Here is a 20,414-nt window from a genome sequence, read left to right as displayed (position 1 = left end):
CACTGGATCATAAAAGACACGAGGAGTTTAACCGCAGGTCATGTTGCTGATTGACTCCTCCATCCAGCAGTGCTGCCCTCGAGGGGAGAAGGAGCCACAGGGGGCCAGGGTCAGGCCCAGGTCTGTCCAGCTTTAGATGTGGACTGCCCCCAGCGGTCCCAGCCACACGAGGTCCCCCTCTCTCCCTGGAGGTTCTCTGAGAAGCAGGGAGGCCAGGAGAAAGGGGGGTCAGACTGGTGCCTTTCTCTGTAGTAGGAAAGGAAACAGCAGGGGCCTGAGTGGGGAAAAAGATGACACCCCCTTCCCCCTGCCCCGATGCCCACGGGCAAGAAGCACCAATCTGGGCAAGGAAAAGAGAAGCAAAGACCCCAGGGTCAGCCGAAACCGGTTTGGCTCAATGGATAGAGCTTCGGCTTGGGGACTGACGGTCCCGGGTTCGATTTCGGTCAAGGGCATGTACCTTGGTTGCGGGCATATCCCCAGTAGGGGGTGTGCAAGAGGCAACTGATCGATGACTCTCATCGATGTTTCTAGCTCTCTCTCTCCCTTCCTCTCTGTACAAAATCAATAAAATATATTTTAAAAAAAAAGACCCCAGGGTCAGAGAGTAAGGTCAGTGCGGCAGCTGCCAGCACCTGTTTGGGGTCTCCAGGCTCTTCAGTGACTACCTGTGTACTGCCCCTCACTTCCCACCCCCCACCACCTCCCCACCTCCCGACAAGAGGCCAGGAGAGCCATGCCCACAACCAAGGTACATGCCCTTGACCGGAATCGAACCTGGGACTTTTCAGTCCGCAGGCCGACGCTCTATCCACTGAGCCAAACCGGTCTTGGCCAAGGGCCTCTTTTAAGGGACAGAGATTCAGTCTAGACACATCCTCGGTCCATTCATCCCCACCTCCTTTTGTCTCCCTTGCTCTTCCGTTGGTTCAGCCTGACCTGCTCAGCGTGCTGGCCCAGCCCTGAGGAGAGCGTTGGCAGCTGGAGCTGGGAACCGGGCTGCAGAGCCAAAAACAACAGAGGAGCCGCCTGGCTGCCTCGCCTAGATGCTGCGCAGCCCGTCCCTGGTCTAACTGTAACACCTCCTGCTGCGGCTTCTTCCCCTCTGTGGTTCTGACCCTGCCGGGCCGCACCTGCTTCCTTGGCCAAGGCCTGGAGCTGGGCCTCGAGGTCAGCCTGGTGTTCTCTGAGTCCGGCTGCCCATGCCTTCCCTAGTCCTCATGGTCTCTCCCCAGCACCCAAAGGCTTCTGGGAAGTGAGTTGCCTATTCTCTGGATCTCTGGCCCCACCTGCCAGCTTGCACGTCGGCTTGCAGGAAGTTCTTTCTGATCCCATCCATCCTGCTCCATGGCAATTTTATTTGGGAGAGGCAGAGCCTTATCAGATTTGAAAAGGGCTGGGTCCCTGGATCCAGGGAGACAGGGATGGAGCCTTCCCATGGTATGGAGGGAGAATCAGACCAGGAGGCAGGACGCTCAAGTCCACACTGTGCTACGTGAAATACGAGGGTTTAGGCAGACCTGGAGACACAGGGTTCCAGCCCAGCCATTCCCAGCTGTTGGGTCTGATGGAATAATCGAATCAACGCCCCTCCCCTGGGAACTGACCTTTAGGCCACTCCACCATGGGCATTCCCTCTCGCTTCCATCACGTTCCATTTGCTAAGACCACATTCCACTTGCTAAGACCATTATCCTTCCCCTCCGGACCCTCTCAGGACCCAGACCGCCCAGGAAAAGCCCGCCTAGAGTCCTTTAAAACCTCCGGCTCCCTGTCCTGGGTGCCGGCGCCATTTTGGGGCTCAGCCCATCTGGTCTCCAGATGACCTCATAAATTCGTCATCCCTTACCACTTCGGCTGCAGGCACTCTTCCTACGGCCACCCGGACACCAACTCCTTTTTTCCACTCTCAGACCTTCCGCCCTCTGTTCAAGCCCTGCCTTCTCTGCTCTCCCTACGAGGAGTCCCAGGGCCTCCGGGCCCACCCCCACCTGGGTTTCATTTCTGCATGACTCCCAGCCAGCAAGCTCCCTGACCCAGCAGATGCAATAACACGGCTGGCTCGGGGCGAGGCCCGTCCACAAGTGCTGCATTTGGCCAGCGCTTCTCTTTGGCCCCAGCGGGGGGTGAGGGTGAAGGGTACACGACTCTCCCGCTCTTCCCACTCCTCCCCCCACCCAGCCTCCAGGGAGTGATGGAGAGGGGCGGGGGCCTCTCCTTTTCCCAAGGCCCAGACCCCTTCACCGAGCACACAGTGTATCCACTCTCCCTCGCCCTCCTCCCGCCATGCAGATGCCTGCTATCTCCATTCCTTCTATCGCAAAATCAGCCGGTTTCCTCTCAGCCGCACTGCAATGGGGCAGTCCTAGCACGTTCCTTTCCTAATTCTCTCTCCAGCCTGAGTCTTCAGATTCCTGGGAGAGCCCCAAGAGGGATATGGCGGAGGCTCCATGAAAGGGGGAGCGGGTCGCCCCCACCAGGTCTGGTCGTAATTAAAAGACCAGCGACATGGGGAAATTCCTTATTGATCCCGGCCGGAAATTAGAGCCAGTTGTTTGGGACTGAGCAGCCGATGCTGACTAAGCTCCTCCCCATGGCCAGGTCCCCTGGCTCCTCTCTCCTAGGCTCCCCGACTCTCCCGTTCCCCTTCCGTTAGCCCCATTTCCCCTTCCCACCCCCACCCCGGCCGTCTCATCCCGTTCCCTCTCCTTGGCTCCCTTCCCCAGCCTCTTCCCTAAGCTCCGCACCCACCCACCCCGCCTCACCCCTGTGCTTTACAACGGGTTAACGGGGCAGCTAGGGGCTGAGACCTCCAGCCTCGCTTGCTCAGCACCCTCCTCCAGACCCCTGGACCACCCCCCTCAGCCAAGGTTGGGGTGCAGGGGCTGGAGCCCAGGCCCAGAGCTGCCAAACCACAAACACATCTGGAAAAAATTCCCTTCCCAGCCTGACTTCCCTTTGTCTTCTGTCTTTTTGGAAATCCTGGCGGGCTTGGAGGGGGGGGGGGCGAGGAAGTCAAGGGAGGGGAGTGGGCCCAGGCCTCTCTGCCCCCACCCTGGGGAGCTCTGTCCAGTCTCCTCAGTGTCCTCAGCCAGACCACCTCCCTCCTTCGCCCTACGGTAGGTCCAGGCTCCCTGGTCCAGGGGATCATCTCCTGGGCGAGGTTTTCACATCCCCAGTTCCCAGGCTTGTGGGGGCGTGGGCCGCCCCGCCCTTCTCTTTGCAGAAGGCTGCCTATTGAGCAGGGGACCGGCCTGCTCTGGCTGGGGGCTCGGGAGGCTGGCGGGGAGTGGAGATGGGCACAGTGATTTGGGCGGAGGAGGTAGGGGGCGGCGAGGGGGAGGGAGGCAGTGGGAGTCTGATTTCAGCCATGTTCCCTCCCTCTGGCTGAGAGCCCGACTTCACTGTCAGAACCTAATCCCTCTCCCTTTACCTACAACACTGCTGGAGCCCGGGTGGGGGAGGAGCGGGGGCAGAGCGCGCAACCCCGGGGCCACACAGCCCCCAGGGACCCCCCTCCTTGCTGCCACCTCTGCTTTTGTCTGTCCTTCCTCGGCGGTCCCTCGTTGCTGCCCTCCGCCTTCCAGAAGCCCAGCCCTCCCCACCCCAACACAGGCACCTCCTCCAAAACCAGACCCCTGAACCGGGCTGAAGCCTCCAGCTCCCTCCTTTCAATCTGACAAGTGTATTAGGTACCGCTGCGCCCGAAGTCCCTTCCACAGTCCACCCTCCATCTCTAGGTCATGTCCCCTGCACACCCATCCTTCAGAGTCCCCTCCTTAGGGCGCAGAGGCTCCGCCCCGCAGTGCGTCCCCCAGGCCTTATCCTTTGTCTCTTGGGGGGCCTCTGGACTCCCCCCAGCGAAGGCCCCCCAACCCTCTGCACGGGTCCAGGGCTCAGTCCCAGAGCCTGTCCTCCGCCCCACCCACGGCCACGCTGGCAGGGAGAGACCAGGGCTGGACCAGATGTGGGGTTTCTGGTCCCCGCCTCGGAAGGAGCTGGGAGGCCGGTCCGGGAAGGGGGGGAAGGGGAAGGGACGCGCGGGCTGCGGGGCCCGGTGCCACCTGAGCTGCAGCGTCGTCCCCCCGCCCCGCGCGGGACAGACCCGCCCGCCCCGGCCGGCATCCCGCCCGCCCGTCCCTGGGCTGGGGCAGCCTCGGGGCTCCAGCCCGGCCCCCCTCTCTGCTCCCCGGTCCCCCATTCCGCTCCCCGGCCCTCTCCGTTGGGGTCTCCGCGGGGAGCCCTGCCCTGCCCCCTCCTTTGATCTCACACTTCAAAGCCTCTCCCCAAGGGGCGGCCGCTCCTTCCGCCGCTTTACGGCTGAGAACGGTGACACCTGAGCCCCCGCCCCGCCTCCCGCCCGGGGCGCCGGCCGCCTCCCCCCGCGCCTCCCGCGGGCGCTCCCCGGGTGCGCGGGGCCGGGCGGCGGGGAAGGCGCCTCCATAAAGCGGTCGCGCCAAGCGATCGGCTGTGACCTCTGCCCTCCCTGCCTCCCCCCTCCTCCGGGGGCGCCTCCTTAACCCTTCGGTGCCCGCCCTGCCCTGCGAGAGGGACCGGGCTCCCCGCGCCAGCGTCCCCGTCCCCCGAGGGCACCGGAGCCCCAAACCCGGGGCGGGGGGAGGCAGCCGCAGGGGGTGCTGCCCGCTCCCGGCCCCTGCGAATCCTCCCAGCAGGGGGCGTCGTTGCTTCAGGGAAGAGCCTACCCAGACCCCCCGGGAGGGGACCCCTAGCGGGTCTCTGAGCTCGGAGGGGTCCCAGGGGTCCCACTAGGGCTTCCCTGGAGCCGAGCGGGGGCGCGCCTTTCCTCCTCCGGCTCCCGCTCGCCCGCCGGGATCGCCCGCCGTGATGCCTCCAGGTTCCGACCCCGAGGAGCTGGGGAGACCTGGGGGACCCGCCAGACAGGACCCTGGGGTTCGGACTGCAGGACCTGAGACCCGAGCATCTGCGCCCCACGCCCCCCTCCCCTCCATGTCCCCCCCTCCCAGGCGGAGAGGCCAATCCCAGTCCCCGCTCCCAGTCCGCTCCCGCGGGGCAGGCGACCTCGGTCCGGGCAAACCCTGTTCCCGCCCCCGGGGCCCGCGGGGCGGCGGGGGGCTGGGGGCGGGGGGCTGAGCTGCGGGGCCCGGGCTCGGGGCCCCCCAGGTGGGGCGGGGGGCGGGGCGGGGGAGGGGCCACCCCGGTTTTTTTCCCGGGCGCAGGGGCGGGCCCGCTCCGGCTATAAAGGCGGCCGCGCGCCCCGGCCGGCTCCGGGTTGCCCTGGGACGCGTCCTGCCCCCGCGCCTCCGGTCCGGCCCAGGCGGCGGCGGCCACCTCTCCTTAGACGCAGGGACTCGCCGTCCAGTGCTCCGGCCGAGGAGCCAGCGCCTCCACCGCCACCATGCCCAACTTCTCCGGCAACTGGAAGATCGTCCGATCCGAAAACTTCGAGGATTTGCTCAAAGTGCTGGGTAAGGAGATTTTTCAAGGGCCGGGCAGAGGAGAGGGGGTGAGGGAGTATTCGGAGGTGAGAGTAAGAAAGGAAGGGGGGTAGAATCAGGACTTAGGAGGCTAAGTCCCTCTGCATCCTCCCAAAAAAGGGGCCTTCCCGCTGGGTCCGGGGGCGCTGGGTCCCGGGGTGCTGGGCCGGGACACCTAAACCCTGCTTCCCCTGGCGGGGCGCCCACCGGTGCCGGCTCCCGCAGTGACTCAGCCCGTGAATCAAGCAGAAACCAGAAGCGCGAGGTGGGTGTCCCTTTGGGTGGGGAAAAGGGGCTCTCCAGTCCAGAGGCTGCGAGCCCTGCGTCCAGGCAGGGAGCCCGGGCCCCTACCCCCCACCCCATCCCCACCCCTCAGCCCCTCCGAGACATTCTGGCCTCCTCCCCTCGTCCCCACTGGTAACCCAGCCGGCTAGTTCCTTCCCCACGTGCTGCTCTCCACCCACCAGGTGATCGCCAGCCCAGCGCCCCCTCTCCCCTCTCATTCCCCATCCTTCCCCCTCAGCACTTTCCCCACTCTGCTGCCTCCTCACCCCATCTGTGAGACAAGTATTTTCCTACAGCGAGTTCCAGAAACCTAAAATTGCTCTAGATAATTATCACTTTCTTCGATTTCAAGAAATGGCTTTGTGTGGAACGCACCCCCCCCCCCCCGCCCCCTTTCCCCAATCTGTGCGCTCCTCTCCCTTCTCCCTGGATACCCCTCCAGCCCAGCCCGCGGTGCTGGCCAAAGGCAGCGAAAGCTGTGCCCGCAGAGGGCTCTGCCCAGCTCTGTGTGCCCTCTGTCTGGGAAAGGGGTGAACCCCAGGAAATGGCTGGAGGGGGCGGGCGCTCTGGGAAGAGATGGAGATTCCTTAAGCAACGGGGGAGCCACCGGGGGTGGGGGGAGCCCTGGAGCCACCCATTTCAGGACGGAACAGAGAAAACCCAGTTGGGCTGGGTGGGGAGGGGCACCTGGTGTGGGGCCAGGAGCCGTAGGGGTGAATCTGAACCTAGGATTCAGAAGGGTCCAGAATGTTATCGGAAAAGCAGGGGTTTCCAGCATTCCTTGCTGTCGGTTTTTCTTGCAGTCTAACCACAGGACTTCCAGTCATGTCAGTCTTTCTTGATTTGCCCTCGCTGCCATGAAAGACCAAAAGGCTAGGACACTTCCCCTCCCCAGCTCCGGATTTGGCTGCTCTCCCCAGCGGATGAGGCACCCCCAGGACCCCGCTGGTGGAGAATGAGACCCAAAGCCCAACCCCGTTGTCTGTCTATCTTCGTCTGTTTGTCCTCCCTGCAGGGTGTCTCAGAGCCACGTGCCCTCCTCGGGTCCTGCTGGGAGACAGATTGAAAACAGACCCATTAACACGGTCCTGAGTCAGCTGAGGTTGGCCGAGGCCGGCCCGCTCCATGGGCAGCAGAGGCAAGCTGGAGGGGCGGCTCCCCTGAACCCAGCAGCCCTGCCTCCACAGGAACCTCAGTCTCTTCTCGCCCTCCTTCGCCCTCATCAGGGTCCCTCTCCTGGGAGGGATGCTCAGGGGCCTGGAGGATAACTGTCCGGTGCAGTGCGATGGCCAGGGCATGGAGGAGGCTCTGCTCCTGTAGCAGGAAAGGGGTGTTTGAGACCAGGCTGGACTTTCCAGGCCGCAGAAGAGTGCAGGGGCCTCAGTGCAGGAAGATGGAGTGGGACGTGCCCCCTCTCCCCAGGCAGCTGGACCTGGGACCTCCGCCATTTCTCCCGGGCCTGAGGCCAGCCGTCAGGAACTGGGCTCCTGAGGGCCAGGGCACTCTCTCCCTCCCACTCCCTCTTTCTGGCCCAGAGAGGGTGTGCCGTGGTGCCAGGGGGAAGAGAATTGTTTGTCTCGGAACCCAGGTCTAGAGGAGGGAAGGGAGTTTGGGTCGGATCAGGGGCCGGGGAATCCCGCTCACCTGGCCCAGCCCAGCTTGGCCCCCTCCTCCCCACCCATGGCTTCTCTGAGGGCTTCTGCTCCGGTCAGGGCAGGAGGCTGGCCAGGCAGAGTGGTGTGAGGTTAGACCTGGGCCCTGGCCAGAGGTGCCTCCCGGCCTGCTTCTCTTCTGTCAGGGGGTGCTCTCTCCTGGCTCCCCCACCCCTTTTTATAAAGGGGGAGCAGAGAGCAGGGGCCCAGTCTGGGAAAGGATATGCGGACAGGCACGGGGACTCTGAGTGAGGAGCACTTACCACTGAGGTGGGAAGGGAGATCCTGGAGTCGGGGACACATCAGGGGAGGGGAGGGCAGTGCCCCTTTCTGTCCCGGGAAGGGCGAAGGGCAGGCGTGGGAGCTCCCAGGAGGGCAGGTGAGCAGCGTCTGGTGCAGAGAATGCCTGCGCCCCGGCTGCTCCCCTGCCTTCCTTTTATCAGTACAAGCACCAGCAGCAGCAAGACCAGCTACTGTTCCTTAAAAACGCAAAGGTGTGCCTGGCGCTGGGTGCTGGGTCCCAAACACACCCACCTCATCCCACCTGCCAGGCTGTGGAAGAAGCTATTGTCTCTGCTGTACGGTTGAGCAATCTGAGGCTCAGATGAGTTAAGCCATCGGCCTAGGGTCACCCAGCCCACAGGGCGGCTGCACCAGGTGGAAATCAGGCCTAATGGGTCTCACTCCGGAGCCTTGAGCTCCCCAGCTGTGGCCACCGCTTCTCCTGCTGGGAGTCCCTGCCCCCTCTCATGCTGGGGAGGGAGACAGAGAGTGGGCAAATGAAGGTACCAGACAGGGGAAGGGGTAGCACAGGGCGGGAAGTAGGTCCCCACCTCCAGTACTAAGTGGGGAGGGCCGAAACCGGTTTGGCTCAGTGGGTAGCGCGTCAGCCTGCGGACTGAAAGGTCCCGGGTTCGATTCCGATCAAGGGCATGTACCTTGGTTGCAGGCACATCCCCAGTAGGGGATGATTCTCATCGATGTTTCTAACTCTCTCTCCCTCTCCCTTCTTCTCTGTAAAAAAATCAATAAAATATATTTATAAAAACAAACAAACAAAAAAAACAAAACAAAGTGGGGAGGCCTGGCCTGGGAGGGTGTGTCCTGCACATGGGCAGCGGGGAGGGCACAGAGGGTCTCCAGTAGGGTAGACAAAGGGCCAACAAGTGAGGTGGACAGAGCCATAGTAGGATGCCTGCTGGGTGAGGGGAAGGGGAAACCTGCCCCTGAGCTGAGTCCGGGGGGGAGGGGCGAGTGGGGGGCTAACCTAGGACTGCTGATCCTCCCAGGCGGGTGGCTGCTAGGACCAGGATCCTTAAGGGCAGGCACCGCCTCTCTGCCCTCTTCCCTAAACCCCACCATTCATGGGGGCTGCACCCCCTGCCCTGTCCTTCATGAACTTTCTTGGAAACTAGCCAGTCACGGGGCGGGGGTAACACAGGGGTGCCTAGAGGACCCCCAAAGGCGAGCCTGTCTCTCCTCGCAGGGGTGAACGTGATGCTGAGGAAGATCGCCGTGGCGGCTGCCTCCAAGCCCGCGGTGGAGATCAAGCAGGAGGGAGACACTTTCTACATCAAGACCTCCACCACCGTGCGCACCACGGAGATCAACTTCAAGGTCGGAGAGGAGTTCGAGGAGCAGACCGTGGACGGGAGGCCCTGCAAGGTGAGACCTCAGGATCGTGGCTTCCATTGCCCTGCCCCTCCTGGACCCCCTTCTTTTTCTAATGGAGGAAGTCCCTCAGTAGCGGTGGTGGGTAGAAAGGGGTACATCTCCTATCTCTCTTGCCACCTGCCCCCCCCATGGAGGCGCGGCTCACTTGGCCACGCCTCCCCTGCAGAGCCTGGTGAAATGGGAAAGCGAGAACAAGATGGTGTGCGAGCAGAGGCTTTTGAAGGGAGAGGGTCCCAAGACCTCCTGGACCAGAGAGCTGACCAACGATGGGGAGCTGATCCTGGTGAGTCCGGCCTCCTCCCAGCGAAGCCTAAGCCCTCTGCCACCTCGGGGGATGTTCTGGGGCACTCCGGGGTGCAGGGGTCCGAGGAGAGTCCCGGTTGGTCTCCCGCGTCCTGCTGGGGCTGCTGGGAGGTGAGCAAGCTGTCCCTGTCCACACAGTGCCCTCCCGCAAATGAGAAATGGCGCCCCCTCTGAGCGGAACAATGGCCGTTCATTGAGGTGCCAGCAGCTCTCCAGGGGCGCTCCCTGGCTTCCGATGAGGATATAGGGCAGACCCCTCCGGCTCTGGTGCCATCTCCCCTCCGGTGATGCCCAGGCATTTGGGGACCAGCTTCTGTCTGTTGGTCCTGAACCAAGACGCAGATTTGGGCCTAGAGACAGAGTCCCTTTGTTCAACCTCCTCCTCTTCCCCAGCCACAGGGCCAGGGCCTTCCCAGCTAACAATGACCTCTGTCCTCCTTCTGTCCTCCTTCCAGACCATGACGGCCGACGACGTTGTGTGCACCAGGGTCTACGTCCGAGAGTGAGTGGCTGTGGGTCTGACAGATGCCCCAGCCCCTCCCCGGCCCACGCTCCTGCTTCCCTGCCCTGTGGGCCTCCCTCCCCCTTCCTTCTAGGCTAGCTCTCCCCTCACCCATGCCACTCCCTGGGCGCTGGGATGCCTCCTGCAGGGGCTCTGCTTTTTTTTTTGCTTTTTTCTTTTTGCCCCTTCTCCTCTCCCCTATACCAACAAAGAGGGATGGATTGCAGGGGCCCAGATCACCCACTTTGGAATCACTCCCCTCACCCCCCAAATAGGCAGTCCCAGCCCCAGCCCAGCCCAGAACCGTCTCTTTCGGTGAGGGGACCTGAGGGCCTGAGAGGGAAAGACAGCCCTCTGGCTTCTCCTTTGTCCCTGTAGCCTATACAGTATAGAATATTTATTGGTTAATTTTATTAAAATGTTTAAAAAAAAATACAACCTGTCTCTGGCTCATTGGGAAGGAGATGTGTGGGAGCTGAGGTTTCAGTGGCAGGGATATGAGTTATGATCCTTCCCTTCATTATTCTCACCACCACCCCTTCCTTTGCTGCTGAATCTATGAGCATCACCCCCACTTCCCCTCCTCCAACCTCCTTGGTCCGCCCCTCCCCCCCCACTTCCAAGGTCACAGGGCCTCATCCCCCTGACCTCTCCGAGGGCGCTTGACCCTGAGAAGCTGATGCCTATCTTCTCCCACCGTCTCCACAAAGGGACCCAGCTTCCTCCTCCTCCTCCTCCTCCAATTGTTCCTTCTCTCTCCTCCACCCCCAGTCTGTGGGCGACCCCAGGCCTGGCCTTGGCCTTGGCCTCCCACATATTCCCGATGAGCTCATCGGTGCCCCCAGGCTGGCCTTGCTCCTGCCCTGATCTCTGTGTCTGAGACAAGCAGGTCTCTGCCTTGAGATCTTTCACATCCCCCTTCTGCCCTGGCTCCTAGCTCTCCCAGGCCCCTCGGATCCTTCTCCCACCCATCTTCCTGAACCTTCACACTCAAGTACATAACTTCCCAAATTCCAACCTGATCTCAAATGCCTGCCCTCCTTCCCAGGCCACTGCCCTGGGCCAGACCTTGTCCCCACTCACCAGGTTCCACACTGCAGTAGCTTCTCACTGGCTTTCCTGTCTTCTTTCCTTTATCGTGGCACGAGAAAGGGAAATGAGCACAGGTGTTGCAATAAAAGAGTTTTGGATCCTGGTTCTGCCACTTGCTATTTGTGTGACCTCAGACCGGTTAGGTGCTCTGAGCCTTAGCTCTTCGCACCGCCTGAAGTGGCCTCTCCCTGCCTCCATGCTGCTGCCAGTGGGCAAGCTTCACAGCCTCTGTGTCAGCAGGTGAGCTTCCTCTCCCTGCAAGACTAGCTGCCCTGGGGCCAGGGCCTAGGGGAGACCACATACTGCAGCTGAGGGCAGAGGGTCAGGGCCAGGAAGGTGGGGAGACAGAGTCCAGAGACTCCTCAGAATGTGGGGTGGGGGAGGTGAGGGGTCCTTCCATTTATTCCTCCAACGGTCACTTCCTGTGTGCCTCCTAGGAGCTAGTACCTGCCAGGTGCTGGGAACACAGATATGAAAAAAGGGACAAGATCTCTGCCCTCATGTGGCCTGTAAGAGGGAAACACCTTCAATGGAGAAATATAGACAATTAAAAAATAAATGCACCAATAAACAATTGTATATTGTGCAGGTTCTATGAAGGAGAAAGGGGGAGCGAGCATGTTAGCCTGGGCTGGGCGGAGATGGAGGAAGGGGAGCAGGTGTTTTGGAGGACAAGCATCTAAGGGAGGGGACCCTCAGCACCTGGTGGGACAAAGCAGAGGAAAAGGTGCTCTAGGCACAGGGCACAGCAGGTAACGGCCCTGAGGACAGGCTGGGCTGTCAGGTCCTGTGAGAGGTGCAGGGCGCCTGGGGCTGTCAGGGGCTGGACTGACCTGGGGGCCACAGAATTTCTTATTTTATTCTAAGTGCAATGAGAAGCCACTGCAAGGCTTTTAAAGGGGAGGGGGCATCCCATTTGTGGGTTTTTTGTTTGTTTTTGTTTTGCCTTGCCAAAGCACAGCCTCCAAAAATTAGGTTGTCTCCCCCCAAAAAAGCAGTGGGAGAGAGCCGAAACCGGTTTGGCTCAGTGGATAGAGCGTCGGCCTGCGGACTAAAGGGTCCCAGGTTTGATTCCGGTCAAGGGCATGTACCTTGGTTGCGGATGGTTGCGGACACATCCCCAGAGGGGGGTGTGCAAGAGGCAGCTGATCTGTGTTTCTCTCTCATCGATGTTTCTAACTTTCTATTCCTCTCCCTTCCTCTGTAAAAAATCAATAAAATATATTTTTTTTAAAAACAAAACAGTGGGAGAGAGAGAGTCTACATTTGAGTTTTTAAGAGGCCCCTCTGGCTGCCAGTGGAGTCAGAGAAAAGGGGGAGCGAAGGGAAAGCCAGCAGGAGGCTGGTGAGAGGCTCAGCAGGGGTTGGGGGCGCAGAGGTGGAGGGTGCAGCCTCAATGATAATGACAGACAGGAGGGGAGGGGAGTGAGGAAGGAGGGAGGAGGGAGGTGTCAAGGTGGCCCTGGGCTTCTGTCAAGGGGAGTGGTAGTATTTTCGGAAATGGGAAAAATAAATCAGGCCGGGCTTTCTGTTTGCTGTCATCCAGAAGAACCCTAACTCCTGGGCCTGGGCCCCTGCTTCCTCTCTTCCTCACCTCCTCTCTTCTCACCCACCCTGACTCCAGCTCTGTCTGACCTCCACCCAGAGTGCTGGCTCCCAGCCTGTCCTTCCCACCTTCACTGACTCCCTCCCCATCCTGAGAGACCTTTCTTGGGGCCCCTGCCCAGATCCTGGCTGGAACTGTCTCCAGGCTGCTCCGAGCACCTGCTCATTTCTCTGCCTAGCTTGTCTCTTTCTGGAACCAAGACGTTGAGAAAGGCAGAGAGAAGAGGCAGGTCTCTGTTTCTCAGGAGATCCCAGAGGGCAGGGCTGGGTCTCCCCCATCAGAGGGGGTGGGGGGTTCCCTGTAGGCAGGGCCTTTCCCCTTGGCTCTGCTTCTCCGGTTCCTCCTTGCCCGGAAGCCTGAGATGACAAGGAAATCACTGTCCTGAACCCACAGATTGGATCAGGGAGGGGCGCCTCACCCATCGGATCCAGCCTGGCCCGGCCTTGAGAAAGTCCCTTCAGCCCGGGGCCGGGTGGCTTGGTGGATCTGAATGTCATCCCAAAGGACACCAGAAAGGTCGAGGGTTCCATCCCCAGTCAGGGCGCATACGGGGAGGCAACTGATGGATGTTTCTCACATTGATGTTTCTCTAAAAGAAGTTAATAAACACATCCTCAGGTGAGGATTCAAAAAAGGCAGAAAAAGTCCCTCCAGCCTCCCTCCCCACCCCCACCCCCCTCCTGGGCTCTTCTGCTTCCCGGGTCTTCGTTACTCAGCAGCTCCTTTGGAAGGAAATGCACAAGCAGCCCAGCCCCTGCCGACGTCCTGCACATCCTGTGCGGGTTCCACGGGCAATCTTCTCGAAGGTCCCAGCTTCTCAGAACCCAGCCCCTGGAGGGGGACAGGGCTCAGGCAGAAATATGCCCAGGCCGCGGAGGCCCAGGCCAGGAAGGCAAAGGCGCGGGAGGGGGCATGTGTGATTCTGCCCCGGGGTTGGGGCTGACAAACACGGCAGGGGCACCAGCAGGCACTGGGAGCGTCTGTGCCACAATCTGAGGGAAGCAGGTGCCTCCGAAGCACACGCTCCCTGGTCGCAGGAGCATGGAGCTCAGGCAGAGGAAGGCCTGGTGACATCAAAACCAAGAGGCCACGTGGTCACGCGCAAGGAGTCACGGGAGGACGGAGGAGGGGCCGCGTGAAGATTGAAGGGGTGTGTGCAGGAGCCCCCAGAAGCTGAGGAGGCAGGAAGGACCCTTCCCTGGAGTCCTTCCAGGGAGCACAGCCCCCAGACGCCCTGATTTTAGTACAGGGCTGTGCACGTGTTCCTGTTGGTTTAGGCCGGTCTGCAGCCATCGGAGCAGCAGCCTCAGGAAATAGAAGCCTCCTTGCCCCTCTTTGGAGGCTTTGGCCAGGTTTGGGGGACAGCTGAGCCCTGTGCCCCAGCAGGGGAGACCCCTAGACCTCTCCCTGCAGGCTCCCAGGGGGATCCATCCCTGTCTGTGTCTCCGCCCTGTCTCCTCCCTGGGCTCTTCCGCAGTGACAGCGCAGTGGGCACACCAGGCAGGCTGCTTGGTGGGAAGCCCAGGCCAAGAGGCTCAGAGGCTCCCTGCTGCCCAGCCAGCCCCCAGCTGCAGGGTGAGGCAGGGCGCTCCTCAGCCCCGCCCTCACCTCCCGGGCCTTCCCCCAAGGAGTCCAGCTGGGGCCTGGGCCTGGGCTTCCTGGAGCATCTGGGTTGACAGGAGCCCACAACTGGGTTGCTGTGTCCATATTCTAGATTTGAAGACTGAGGCTCAGAGAGGGGGAGCAGAGGTCCCTACCCCCATCCCTCCTCCCCCTCAACTCAGCCCTGCTCACAGGTGGCTTCCCAGCTGCCTCCCGGTTGCCATGGTGTCGGTGGAGGTGGAGGGGCAGATTTCTGGGAAGCAATCCCGAAACACACAGCAGCTGGCCCCTCCTTCCTCACTCCCTCTCTCCATTGTCAAAGCATCTGTTTGTGCGGCTGGGCCAGGGCCTCTTCTAACCGGGAGCAAAGGAGGTCAGAAGGCAGAGGGTCCAGGGAGTGGGTTCTGGGACCCCAACCTCACCCAGCAGATTCCCTGGACCCACAGTTCCCAGGCCAGGCAGGCTGCTTCCTGCCTCCCGCCTTCGCGCATGCGGTTCCCTCCGCCTGGGATGCCCTTCCTCAGCCTTCAGGTCCCCGCGGCTTTCACTCCACTGGAGATTCTTCCCCGAGTCCTTGGGGCTGCCCTGCATCCTGCACCCACCGCGGTCACAGTGTTTTCGTGATGATGCTCTCACGGGGCGGTGAGGTCTTGGGATGCTGGCTTTGCCTTTGTGCCCCAGCGCCTGGCACAGGCAGGTGCTCAGTAAATCAGGAAGAAAGGAGGGAGGGAGGGAAGGAAAGGAGCACAGAAACACCTCTCATGGGATTGGAGGGGACCTGGGCCGTGAGCACCTGGCACAGCCTGGGCACGGAGCAAAGCCGCTCCCTTCCTGCCGCCTCCACTTGAGCCTGGGCTCCAGCACCTCTGCCTCAGCCCACTGGGAGCCGGCTCAGGGGTCCTCTCTGTACCCACGGGCCTGTGTCTGTTGTCCGTTTGGGGGCAAGGCCATCACACCAGGATGAGGACGTGCACTTGGCTTCATCGGGAGCTCCGTGTGTTTGGAGAACTGGGAGGAAGGCCTCCATTCTCCCAAACCCAGGACCATGCATTTCTAGGCCGAGGGCTGACCTTGAGCAGGGACTTCAGAGGGTTTGCACACTGAGTACTCTCTGCAAACCAAGCCTCACCCGATGGCCATGACACACAACAGAGGGAAACGAAGGCACTGGGAGCGGCACCAGAGTCCCCTTTCCCCTGTAGCTCAGGGTCCCGGGGAGAGGGGGGTTGGGGTTGGTTCTGGCGGTGGGATGGGGCGGCCAGGGGAGAGGGGGAGCCCTGGGGAGAGTCCAGGGGCTGACATTCTAACTGGTACAGAAGGGCTTCCGCATCGTCAGAACTGCGTGTCCATGCCCGTGTGGCTGGGCCAACGAACTCACCCTTCACCGCGAGCAGTCAGTCCGCACAGACAGAAAGGAAAGCATGTCCTCGGGAAAAATCACAATGGCTTCAACCTTTAATGTTCTCGGGTTTTGTTTTGTTTGTTTGTTTTTAATCTGGAAGGGATATTGTAGGGGAAGTATCTCTTGTCTAGAGGAAATAGTGATATGAATTCAGCCATTCCATCGACTTCTCTTTTCCTTTTGTGAAATTCAAGTAACATTAAATTTAAAGGTGTATCCGGAAAACAAACAAACAAAACCCCAGAAATTCAGGGCGTAGCTGAGACCTGAGGAGAGAAAGCCTAGGGGGAGCCCGGGGCCCAGAGGGCTGTGAAGCTTCCAGAACCCACGGGCAATTCCATGCCTCTGTGTATGTGGACCGAGAGCCAAGTCACAGGGACCCACATGGGAGGGCCGGGCAGAGACAGGGCGAGAGAGAGGGAGAGATGGGGAAGGAGACAGGGGAGAGAGAGGGAGGGAGGGAGGGAGGGAGGGGGAGGAGACCCAGACCAGAGAGGAGTGGAGGAGGGGGAAGAAAGGGCCCCAGGGGTGTGGGGTCAGAGGAGAGGGGGTCTGCCGGTCAGGCCCTCTGACCCCAGGTCCCTACAAAAGGCTGCCCGAGGACCTCCACAGGCACAAGATGGATGGGACCGCCAGGCCCTTTGTGGTGGGAGGGGGAGGGACTGGCGGCGGTGAAAGGGAGCGGGCTCTGAGCCGGTCCTCCAGGGTCCCTCACCTCTCATTGGCTTCCATTTCCCTCCCCGCGGTGACCTCCGCAGCCTCCCAGAGTTAGTGGGGGATGGGGAGAGCCTCAGGGGGGAATGGGGAGGAGGGGAGGGGAGGAGGAGCGGCGTCCAACCAGGTATTTCTCCTGGCTGGGCCAGCCACACCTGAGAAAGATGGGGGACAGCGTGGAGGGACAGGAGGGACCTGGGGGGCGGGGGCAGTCACTTAGTCCATATAGAGAGTGAGTCAGAGCACCCTCCCAAGGCGCCAGAGTTGTGGGTTTGATCCCCAGTCAGGGCACATGTAAGAATCAACCAATGAAAGCATTAGTGGATGGAACAGCAAATCTCTCTCTCGTCCTCTCTCTGAAATCAATCAGTCAGGAAAGCGAATCAGTCATGTGCAACTAAGACTCCAACACAGCGCCTCCGGTGGCCCCAGCAGTGGCCACAGAGACTATGGTCTGAGTGCCGGTCAGGGTCCCCCGCGGGGTCCTCCTCCCTCTCCTCCAGCCTGCCACTGCCCTCCTGACCTCTTGGCTCCTTCCTGCCCCCGGCCCCTTGGCACTGCCAGCTGCCAGTAGAGAAACCAGTTCTGTTTCTGCCGCGGATAAGGATCTCTGGGCTGGGCTCTTCCCAGGCGGTGGCAGAAACCTGGCAGGCCAGCAGCACCCCCGCCCCTACCCGGGCTGCCAGGGCCCTTCCTGGAGACCCACCGAGGCCTTCTCCTTCCTCACGTCTCTCCCGGTCAGCACCACCTCCTCAGCCCCTGGCACACCCCTTGCCGTGGCCTTGGTCCCCCGCCTCCCTCCCCTGCCTCCCAGGGCCTTGTATCTCCCAGAGGGGCCCTGAGGCGCTCCAGTCCCCGGAAGTCTCCAGCCCCTTCTCTTCCAGGGACACTGGGCCCTACCGAGCCCCTGGCCCAGCCCATCCCCACCGAGGATCCATTCTCGGAGGTGATGTCCGTCCCTTGGCTTTCCATTTGTTTCCCATCGGTCTGCGTGGCCTGCCCCCTCTGCCCTCCCAGCCTGCCCCTGGCTCCCACTGAAGGGGGAGGGGAACACAGGGCTGACCCCACTTAACCCCAGCCTATGGACTCCTCTGGAGCCATCGTTCATTTCCCAGGGCATTCTGGTCCCTTTCCCATCCCCCGGAGCTGCAGGCAGTGGCCCCTCGGATGCAAAGGGACTTTGAAAGGCCAGCTCCTCCATTCTTCTGCTTCCCCGCGGCTGCCTGACCTCTGCCCCTGCCCGGTGGCCCAGAGACTCAGGCCGCTCCTCGTTCCTGTCCCCGCCTGCCGTGGGGCTGGCCAGGCTCTCCCAGCCACTCGCAGGGCCGGCCAGGGCTCCGGCCACATGCAAGGAGCAGCGAAGGTCCAAAGGCAGAACGAAGGGCAGCCCTGGCAGCCATCAGGGGGGACCTGGGGGTGCCCAGAGGAGGAGGACTCAGACCTCAGCGCCTACCTCCACCCCTGGGAGTGAGCAAGGGTGACGAGCCGGGCTGGATCCAAGCAGGTGACCTCGGCTGGAGCGGCCTAGCCCGTTCTCAGCGATGAGCCTCCTTCTGGCCATCCCAGGGATGGGAATCCTGAGGCCAGAGGACAGGGTCCCCAGAGAAAGGGCCCTCAGGGATCATCCCTCTCCTTCGTTCCCGAGGAAACTTAGGCCCACCAAAGGGCGTGGCTTGCCTGGGGGCGGGGTGTCACTGAGGTGTCAGGGACAGAGAACTCACTGGTGACATGACAGGGCTGCCTGAGTTCCCCACAAACCGGCATGGTCACATGACTGTCAGCTGGATCCCTCCAGCCCAGCAAGGGCAGCAGGTTCACCATCCATCGCTGTGGAGAGAAATGTTAGTTCTCCCATCGACTAGCTCCATCCCTCAGCCCGGAGTGGGCCGAGCCTGGGCCCCGCTGGCCCTCTCATTCTGAGGCCGGAACAGGTGCGGGCGCTCCAGGTTCAGGTGGGGATGAGGGGCTAAGGTTTCAGCAGGGGCCTAAGGCCCGGGAGCCTGCACCCAGCGGGGAGGAACACGGAAGGAAATTCTTTGCAGGGGTGGGGAACCTTATTTCTGCCCGGGGCCACCTGGATATTTATAGCATCATGCTTGGGCCATACAGAATTATCCGCTTAAAAATGAGCCTGCTATATTTGGTCAAACATTTAATGAACTCACCCCTAGTGCCTCGGCAGGGCCAGACCACGTGATTCCGCAGACCTTACGTGGGGGCCTGTGGGCCAGACGTCCCCACCCCTGCCAGAGCCTTCACCTAGCCCCGCACCCACGTCAGCTATATGAGTCCGCGTAGAAGGAGAACCAAGGCCGGGTCACTGCCTTCCTGGCCACCCTGGGCACAGGCGTCCTCACGGCTTTCGGGGGCCTATAAAGGCGGGACCTGGCCCTGGGCAGAGGGGCAGCTTTTTTTTTTAATATATAAATATATTTTATTGACTTTTTACAGAGAAGAGGGGAGAGCGATAGTCAGAAACATCGATGAGAGAGGAACATCGATCTGCTGCCTCCTGCACACCCCCTACCGGGGATGTGCCCGCAACCAAGGTACATGCCCTTGACCGGAATCAAACCTGGGACCTTTCAGTCCGCAGGCCAACACTATCCACTGAGCCAAACCGGCTTCGGCAGGGGGGCAGCTTTTATTCCCCTGACTAACACTGAGGGAGCACTGGTTATGTGCCAAACACTGTGGTGAGCCGGGCGGGACCAGCGCAGTCCCTGACACAGAGCCCTCATCCGTCCTCCCGTCCAGCGAGGAAAGAGTCAGCAGTCACAGAGCTCCTGTCATGTGCCAGGCATGTCGCCCCCCACACCTCTGCTCCGTCCAGAGCCGGGACAGGGCCTGCTAGGCCAGCCCTGTGGGACCCGGCGTCCACGGGGGCCCTCTCTCACCACCGCCAGCCTCTGCCGTCGGGCTGCTCGGCTTCCGGGCCAGCCCCTTTCCTCATCGCTGTGCACAGAGGCTAAATCTTTCAGCGAAACTTTCCTGTAATTGTCCCGTCATCAGGGCTGGACCCAGAAGCCAGCCAGGGAGCGAGCCGCGGGAACACAGACAGGAGGGTGAGGTCATCCCGTCTGGCAGCCTGTCTCAGGGCAAGAGCATGTACTGCAACCCCGAGAGAGTCCGAGGACTCAGCAGGGAAGGAGGGAACCCCCCTGCCACGACCTTCCCATGGTCCCCGTCCTCTCCTCCCTCCGGGAAGTCCTCCCTGAGGGCTGACTCGCTGCCTCCTGCTGCAGCGTTAGGTCCTCAGGAGGACTGAACCCAGGAGAGAGGCCCCTTTCCTCAGTAGGCTTCAGGGACCGGAAAGGGGAGGAGAGTGTGGACCAAGGGGGGCGCTTTCCCCGGCTCTGTCACCTTTCCTTTCTTGTTCTTCTCTCCGCCCCTCATTCTCTCCCTCCCCTCCTCTCTCCCCAGTCGCCTGGCTGGAGGCCAGCATTGTTCCAGCCTGGCTCCCGCTCCCTCCTCCTCCCCTCCTGGACCCCTCTCTCCAGCCAGCCCACCCGCAGGCCCAGGCCCTGATGCACTAGCCCCAGGCAGGAGGGAGGAGGGGAGAGAAGGGGGGAGGGGGGCCACTGGAGTCCCACCCTCTGCTTCCCCATCACTCGGCTCTCCTAGTCCCCACGGATGGCCGCCACCCCAACATAGAAAGCCGGGAGCTTGGGTTACTCAGGGCTCTGGTTATTTTTAATGCCACCAGCTCAGAAGATAAATTTACCACCCCTTCCCCCCAGCTATCCTGGGCACCCCTTCCCTCCTCCCCCACACAGATCCCCTTCTTCCAGTCTCCTCAGACTTTCCTTGCCTCGAATCCTCCTCACATTCCCTCCTCACATTCCCTCCCCCCGACCCTGGACTCCCCGCAGGAAAACAGCTTGACTCCCCAATCCGATAGGTGAGGCGGAGGTGTCCTGGTGTCCTGGTGTCCTGGCTCCACCTAGTGCCTTCTGGAGACATCGCAGCCAATAAAAGGCCCTTCGATGGCCCAGGCTGGGGCAGATAGGTCTGCCTCCTTGGCCCCAGCCTCCGTCCTGGGTCCCACTGTTACTAGAGCAGGGAGGGGCTGGTGAGAGAGAGCACACTGCCTCTTCTTCCCCCTCATCCCACTCCACTTCTCTTT

General features: G+C 61.5%; 2 protein-coding genes across 2 annotated transcripts in view; one reads left to right on the top strand and one right to left on the bottom strand.

Annotated features, from left to right (window-relative positions):
- The window catches only part of METTL25B (methyltransferase like 25B), a 158,838-nt gene that overhangs the window by 20,493 nt on the left and 117,931 nt on the right, over nt 1-20,414 (bottom strand). The window lies entirely within an intron of this gene.
- On the top strand, nt 5,249-10,296 carry CRABP2 (cellular retinoic acid binding protein 2). The gene is made up of 4 exons (XM_084865700.1): nt 5,249-5,447; nt 8,880-9,058; nt 9,234-9,350; nt 9,826-10,296. The coding sequence occupies exons 1-4, from the start codon at nt 5,378-5,380 to the stop codon at nt 9,874-9,876; spliced, it is 417 nt and encodes a 138-aa protein (XP_084721826.1). The 5' UTR covers nt 5,249-5,377; the 3' UTR covers nt 9,877-10,296.

Source organism: Pipistrellus hanaki (assembly GCF_964339955.1).
Source record: "Pipistrellus hanaki genome assembly, chromosome: 18".
Classification (NCBI taxonomy): domain Eukaryota; kingdom Metazoa; phylum Chordata; class Mammalia; order Chiroptera; family Vespertilionidae; genus Pipistrellus; species Pipistrellus hanaki.
This window is presented reverse-complemented; position numbering and strand designations above follow the sequence as displayed.